Raw genomic sequence first — 8401 nt, forward strand, 5'->3', positions numbered from 1 at the left:
CCACGAACTGTAGGGTTTTTTTACGACACAAATCTTAGCTAGCTAGTATCCCTTTGGACTCGTCAGTCCTAGTATCGGTTTAACATGCAAAAGTGGAGTACCAATGGATTGAACTAATCATTTCAGTTAGTTACCAAGTAGGAGTACCAACAATGATCCCTAAATCATCCCAATATTCCTGTAGTAAGAGTTTAATAACCACTTCACTGTGGTTAGCTAGCTAGATCCAGTGTGGCAGGTGAGCACCGACCAAAAGCAAAAGCTTGATTAAACACTAATAACATCAACGTACCGCCTAAACATCCCCGAGCTAAGCCTGCCATACAAAGGTGCATGCCCTACATACTTACTACCATTACACTGCACGCCAACGATTAACAATTAGCTAATGAGATGAACTGTTCACTTGTAATGCAAATGCTAATGTGTACGTAGACACTATATAAAGCAGCGACCGGCCTATAGTCATTCGGCGAAGTAACAATCCCCCCCTCGATCTCCCTCTCTAGCGTGACTTACCAAGCAACAACAACTAGGACATCCACCATGGCCACCTCGAGGTCTTTCTGTGGAAGCAGCAACATCACAATGCTGGCCGCCGCTCTGCTCCTTCTCCTGTCGACCTCCGCCGTGGCTCAGCTGGACGTCGGCTACTACAGCAATTCTTGCCCGCACGTCGAGCAGATCGTCCGGGAGGAGATGCTCGGCATACTCCAGGAGGCGCCCACGCTCGCCGGACCCTTCCTCCGCCTCCACTTTCACGACTGCTTCGTCCGGGGATGCGACGCCTCCGTGCTGATCGACTCCACCGACGTCGCCAACAAGCCCGCCGAGAAGGACGCGCCGCCCAACAAGAGCCTCCGCGGCTTCGGCGCCGTGCAGCGCGTCAAGGACAGGCTCCAGTCCGCGTGTCCTAACACCGTCTCCTGCGCCGACGTGCTCGCGCTCATGGCCCGCGACGCCGTCGTGCTCGCCGGAGGCCCCACGTGGCCCGTCGCGCTCGGCCGGAGGGACGGCCGCGTCTCCATCGCCAACGAGACCAACCAGCTTCCCCCGCCCACCTCCAACTTCACCCGCCTCTCCAAGATGTTCGCCGCAAAGGGCCTCGACGCCAAGGACATCGTCGTGCTCTCCGGCGGGCACACACTCGGCACCGCCCGCTGCGTCTCGTTCACCGACCGGCTGTACAACTTCACCGGCGCCAACAACCCGTCCGACGTGGACCCGGCGCTGGACACCGCGTACATGGCCAAGCTGAAGTCTTATTGCCGTAGCCTCGCCGACAACACCACTCTAGCCGAGATGGACCCCGGCAGCTTCCTCACCTTCGACGCCGGCTACTACCGCCTCGTCGCCAAGCGCAGGGGCATCCTCCACTCCGACTCCGCGCTCCTCGAGCACCCGACCACCAGGGCCTACGTCGAGCGCCAGGCCACCGGGCTCTTCGCCGCCGAGTTCTTCCGCGACTTCGCCGAGTCCATGATCAAGATGGGCAACATCGGCGTGCTCACCGGGGACCAGGGCGAGATCAGGAGCAAGTGCTACGCCGTCAACAAATAATTGTCTCGGTTCATTCGTCGACGTACTCGTGCATTGCTAATTCGGTACTATTACTTTGATTGCTTGCTTGGCTTGCGTTGGGTTCATACAGATATGTGTGCTAAATTAATTTCACCCGTGACATATTTCTTTTTAAGTGTTCATCAACCATCACGACTGGCTGTGTTTGTATAACTGATATTGGTCGTAAACGGCCTCATACTTTCTTGTTTTGATTTCATTTTTTCATGGGAAATTTCTATTCATCTTGTAACAATGGCGATGTAAAGAAATATACATTTTCTCATGTTTACGGCAGATGATTACTGCATTCCCCAATAAAAATAACTAGCAATAATTTGCATTTACATTTATTCGTATGCTTTGTAATTCCTTAAAAAAAAAGTGTTCTTTGTAATTGTATATACTCTCTCCATCCATAAAAGGATGTCTTAGATTTATCTAAAGTTGGGAATATTTTAGAACTTTCCAGCTCGGTTTTCTCTAGTTTTCTGGTTTCCTGGTTTCTCCGATTTTCATTTTTTCTTTTTCCTATTTTTTTGAAATCTGAACATTTCCAAATTATATTTTTTAATTCGAACAGTTTTAAAAAATTAAATATTTTTGAACTCTTTAATTTTTTCAAATCTGAATTTTTTTAAATGTGAACATTTTCACATTTTCACATTTTTTTCAGATTCACATATTTTCAAATCTGAATGTTTCCGAAATTCAAACCTTCTAAAATGTGAACATTTTTAAAATTTGGAAATTTTCAAATTTTGAACATTTTCTAAAATCTGAACATTTTTTTATGTGGACATTTTAATTTTGGAACATTTTTTTTAAAATTGAACATTTTACATTTCGATTTTTTTTCGGATTTGAACAATTTTCGAGTCTGAATTTTTTTTTTATTTGAGCATTTTCAGAGTTTCATTTTTTTTATATTTGAACATTTTCAAATTTTGAATATTCCTAAAACCAATAAAAAATCGAACGAAGAGTTGCGGACAAGTACAAGCTGAGCGACAAGCTAAACTGAATTGGGCCGGCCCACCCGGGCGCGATCCCGTTCGCATAAAGCGTGAAATAGGGGGAGGTGCTATACGCCGACCGGGTCGGCGCGAACGGGGTGCCGCACACCCCTCCGACCCGGTGGCAGTTAATTGGGCCGCGGCCCATCAGGTAATGCTTTTTTCTGTTTTTTTTCCTGTTTACAATTCTGTTTTAAAAATTTAACGTTTTTTGGTTTCTTTTTTTGTTTCTAAAATTTGTTCAACATTTTCTGTATATGGATTTTATAAATGTACGATTTTATTTTTTAGAAAATTCGAAATCGTTTATAATTTAAAATTTGCTTTAAATTCCAAAATCGTAAAAAAACAAAATCTATTAAAAAAATTGAAATTGTTCAAAATTCGAAAATTCGTTCAAAACTTGTTCAAATTTCAAAAATTCGTTCAAAAACTCAAAATTTGTTCAAATTTTGAAATTCGTTCAAACTCAAAATTTGTTCAAACTTTGAAATTCGTTTGAAACTCGAAACTTATTCAACTTTCAAATATGAACATTTTTCAAACTTGAACTTTTCTTCAATTGGAAAATTTCGAAAAAAAATTTGAACAGAAAAATAAACACAGAAAAATAAAAAAAAATAGGAGAAAGGAAACCGAAAAGAAAAACCAAAAAAACCAGCAGAAAACTGGAAAAAACAAAAAAACCCGCAGCGAACGGAAAAAACCAAAGTGAATTTGGGCCTGGCCCATGGTCCAGGGAGGGTGTGCGGTGATCCATATACACCGACCTGGTCGGTGTATAGGATTTGCCAAATAGGGAACCTCGTCTTATTCGTCGCGCCTCGGCCACCTGGGCCGCTGCTCTTATTCGTCGCGCCTCGGCCGCTGCTCCTTCAGACATCTGCTTGCCCAGCGCTCGAGTTGGGGCTGGCCTAGCGCGCGTTCAAGGGCTTGCCGACTTGCCGTCATGCTGCGATGAGCCACGGCCCGCAGTGCTTCGTACGCCGCGCCCAGCTGCAACCGGCTCCGGCAAATCCTACAAAACTACTAGTATACAGTGGAGAGTAAATATGATGTTAAGCTAACATAGTTACCATGATGTTCTTTTTTCTCAATTAATAATCTTGCAACCGGTTCTAGCAAATATTAATTAGGTTGTAGACTCATGTAGTATTGAGAAATATGAGGTTCTGCTAACATAGCTCCTTTTTCTCAATTAATAATATATGACATATCATCAAAAATACTTAGATGTCATTGCATATACTTCTCTGTTACTATCCAAGTTATTCTCGCTAAGATTTTCCAATTAGCTTTTTCGGGCGCGCCTATACACTGATTTAGTCAGCGTGTACACGGCCACCGAACATCCCAGCACCCAGCAACTATCGGGCCGCAGCCCATTAAGGTCAGGTATATATTCCTTTTTCTTTTTTCCATTTTTCTTTTTTTCTTCTATGTTATTTTTTCATTTTTCAAAACTTGCACGTTTTTCTAAAACTAGATTTGTTTCAAGAAAATTCTTTTTGAAGAATCTAATTATTTTCAAAATAATTTTTTTTTTCACAATTTCAAAAATTGTAAATATATGAACATTTTTTAAATATTGAACACATTTAAATTTGAATATTTTTAAATCTGAACAAACTTCAAATTGTGAAGATTTTAAAATTTTGAACATCATTTAATTTGTTCTTTCAATTTTTCTGTTTTAAAAAATTGAACACTTTAAAATTCGAAAATTTTAGATTTTTCATTTTTCCTATTCGTTTTTCCTCTAAGTTATCGAGTTGAGTTTTTTTCTAATTTTTTTTTTTAAAATTGAACCTATTGCAAGTTAAAGCATTTGTAAAAATTTGAACCTTTTTTTATCAAATTTGAACATTTTTATATTAGAAAAATATTCAACAATTTTTTTATCTTAGAATTTTGAAATTTTCAATTTTCAATTTTCAATTTTTTTAGACATTAACCTTTTCAATTTTGTAAATTTTAAATATGGGTACATTTAAAATACCCATTGTTTTTTCCAAATATGTGACTTTTAATTTTTCATGAATGTTTTTTAATTGTAGAAAAAAATGCTGACATAAAATCACACCGACCAACTATTGGGAACGATTCGCACGAGCATTGTGTATCGTGTTGGCCCACCACGACATTTCGCTGGCGCGTCGCATATGGGAGCGACACAAAGAGCTTCATATAGGAGCTCCCGCACTGGCTCCGTGGTAAAAGGCTCATGCGCTGCTGCCATCGTCCTGCACTGCTGCCCACGACAACTTCCAATCGAATCAAAATCGTCTGATCTACCTATCGTGCTCCAAGCACGGGGAGACGCCAAATCCCCTCCTGCAGCTTTCCGACTTTAACATGTCGTGTTTAGTAGCATGCAGCTATTTTTACATTCTCGAAGACACTTATATGGGGCATGGTCCATTCAAAATGAGCTTGGGCCATGTTCTTTATTTCTTTTGGTGGCTTAGGTCACATCACTAGGTACTAAGGTGCCATATTGTTTGGTTACGCATGAAACTAATTTTAGCCTCATTTCCTGTTCATATGGTGATCTTACTTCTCACCTATAACATTCAACCCCACGCTACCGCCCACGAAGCAGGGCACAAGGCCTACCACGATAGCGTGTGAAACGACCACCACACCGCCACCGTTGACGGTGGTTACTCTGCCTATATGGAAGGCAAGGCTATACCTACACAATGTGCTTCCACGAGGCAACTGTTGATCCTAGGGAGAACGTTATCATGGATTACCACCATTATTCAACCACTAATACCACTCTCCTAAGGTACTAGCTAAAAATACCACTCGTATGAATGTGAATGTGCAACAGAGGCATGAACTACCATACTTAAGAACTTACTCCGCGGATCTATTCATGTACTCCCACCAAACCAGAAAACTTATAACATGAGAGCTATGTGAAAGGGTGAGCCAGAGCTACTATTTCTAGGAAACTTCAAAACAGTCAATCGTGTGTGATGAATTTGACAAAATTCATTCAAAAAGCTCGAAACACAAACATGTGTTTGAAGATTTATAGCAAAAAAACTCGAAATTGATTGTCAAAATGGAATCATATCATGGACGCACATCATTTTCATGTACGTCTTATTTTTTATCAAAACATGGTTGTGTTGATTAGAAGCGGGTAGGTGAAGGTTATTAAGAGAGAGTGAGCGGAAACAACCTCTCGTACCTCCCCATGCAAAGTTGCATTAATGACAACTGGCCTAGCTCCACAGAAATTGTTGCTTCGACAGTTCCTTCAAGGTCTAACTCGGAGGTGCCTTGAGAACCGTGCGGATCACAACATGGAGAGAGCCATGGCAACCAATCAGGCCGATTTCGTCTCCCTAGAGCCTTCCTAGAGGGCATGCAAGCTACCAAACACGTCCCTGATACGTCTCAAACGTATCTATAATTTCTTATGTTCCATGCTAGTTTTATGACAATACTCACATGTTTTATATACACTCTATATCATTTTTATGCATTTTCTGGCACTAACCTATTAACAAGATGCCGAAGCGCCAGTTCCTGTTTTCTGCTGTTTTTGGTTTCAGAAATCCTACACAGGAAATATTCTCGGAATTGGACGAAACAAAAGCCCACGGTCTTATTTTCCACGGAGCCTTCCAGAAGTCCGAAGAGGAGACGAAGAGGGGCGTCGAAGCGGCCACACCCTAGGGGGGCGCGGCCCCACCCCTGGCCGCGCCGCCCTATGGGGTGGGACCCTCGAGCGTCCCCCGACTCTGCCCCTTCGCCCATATATTCTCTCTATCGCGAAAACCCTAGTACCGAGAGCCACGATACGAGAAAAGTTCCAGAGAAGCCGCCGCTGCCAATCCCATCTCGAGGGATTCAGGAGATCGCCTCCGGCACCCTGCCGGAGAGGGGAATCATCACCGGAGGGCTCTACATCACCATGCCCGCCTCCGGACTGATGTGTGAGTAGTTCATCCTTGGACTATGGGTCCATAGCAGTAGCTAGATGGTTGTCTTCTCCTCTTGTGCTATAATGTTTAGATCTTGTGAGCTGCCTATCATGATCAAGATCATCTATTTGTAATGCTACATGTTGTGTTTGTTGGGATCCGATGAATATGGAATACTATGTCAAGTTTATTATTGATCTATCATATATGTGTTGTTTATGATCTTGCATGCTCTCCGTTGCTAGTAGAGGCTCTGGCCAAGTTGATACTTGTAACTCTAAGAGGGGGTATTTATGCTCGATAGTGGGTTCATGCCTCCATTGAATCTGGGACAGTGACAGAAAGTTCTAAGGTTATGGATGTGCTGTTGCTACTAGGGATAAAACAACAATGCTTTGTCTAAGGATATTTGTATTGTTTACATTACGCACAATACTTAATGCAATTGTCTCTTTTTTGCAACTTAATACTGGAAGGGGTGCGGATGCTAACCCGAAGGTGGACTTTTTAGGCATAGATGCATGCTGGATAGCGGTCTATGTTCTTTGTCGTAATGCCCTAAGTAAATCTCATATTAGTCATCATGATATGTATGTGCATTACTATGCTCTCTCTATTTGTCAATTGCCCAACTGTAATTTGTTCACCCAACATGTTATTTATTTTATTGGAGAGACACCACTAGTGAACTGTGGACCCTGTCCATTCTTTTACATCTGAAATACAATCTACTGCAATCATTGTTCTCTGCTGTTCTTTGCAAACAAACATCATTCTCCACACCATACGTTTAATCCTTTGTTTACAGCAAGCCGGTGAGATTGACAACCTCACTGTTAAGTTGGGGCAAAGTATTTTGATTGTGTTGTGCAGGTTCCACGTTGGCGCCGGAATCCCTGGTGTTCCGCCGCACTACACTCCTTCGCCAACAACTTTCACGTGGCCTTCATCTCCTACTAGTTCGATAACCTTGGTTTCTTTCTGAGGGAAAACTTGTTATTGTGCTCATCACACCTTCCTCTTGGCATTTCCAACGGACGTGTGCATCACGGGCCATCAAGACTGTTTTCTGGCGCCGTTGCCGGGAAGATCAAGACACGCTGCAAGGGGAGTCTCTCACATCCAATCTCTTTACTTTGTTTATTGTCTTGCTTTACTTTATTTTATTTTCTGTCTTGTTTGCTTTCTTTATACCAAAAACACAAAAAATTAGTTACTTGTTTTGCTTTACCTAATTTAGTTTACTTTACTTATTTTTATTATTGCTAAAACGGGTACTCCTGAGAACACTAAGTTGTGTGATTTCACTAGCACAAATAATAATGATTTCATATGCACACCTATTGCTCCACCTGCTACTACAGCAGAATTTTATGAAATTAAACCTGCTTTACTAAATCTTGTTATGAGAGAGCAATTTTCTGGTGTTAGTACTTGATGTCTATGCACGCTTCTATTCCTGTAGACAATTGTAACGGCCCCGGGTAATACCCATAATAGATTTGTTTGTTGTTTTTCTTTTGTGCATCATCAGCACCATGCATACACCATATCCGTGTTTTTGACAAAATAAAAAAATCCAAATAAAAATATTTTGTTTTCCTTACATGTGGTTCTATATAAAACCCTCTCTTTCAAATTCTTTCTCCCTTTGATTTCAATCTATCTTCCTGGCAACCTCTTTATTTTATTTCTTTCTTTCCTTTCGGCCATCGCACACATCCTGGCAAGTCCAGCCGAGCCATCTTTTCCATCTAGCAAGCTTTATCTTGTTTTCTAATCCTCCAAAGCCCACATCCTCTTTTCCTTTCTCTTACACCGACCCAGCCCATCAGGGCCAAACTAATCTCCACAACGATCACATCTTCTTCCTCCTGTACGGCA

At 41.9% G+C, this 8401-nt stretch overlaps 1 protein-coding gene across 1 annotated transcript; it reads left to right on the forward strand.

Annotated features, from left to right (window-relative positions):
* The first annotated feature begins 477 nt into the window (after positions 1-477).
* LOC127334160 (peroxidase 1) lies at positions 478-1859 on the forward strand. The gene has a single exon (XM_051360580.1). It carries the CDS (start codon positions 547-549, stop codon positions 1558-1560), a length of 1014 nt encoding a protein of 337 aa, XP_051216540.1. The 5' UTR covers positions 478-546; the 3' UTR covers positions 1561-1859.
* Positions 1860-8401: the final 6542 nt, after the last annotated feature.

The sequence above is a fragment of the Lolium perenne genome, chromosome 2, assembly GCF_019359855.2.
Source record: "Lolium perenne isolate Kyuss_39 chromosome 2, Kyuss_2.0, whole genome shotgun sequence".
NCBI lineage: Eukaryota > Viridiplantae > Streptophyta > Magnoliopsida > Poales > Poaceae > Lolium > Lolium perenne.

Bases quoted from the DNA above. Each gene is read 5' to 3' on its own strand.
- LOC127334160 (XM_051360580.1), top strand. From the start codon at position 547: ATGGCCACCTCGAGGTCTTTCTGTGGAAGCAGCAACATCACAATGCTG.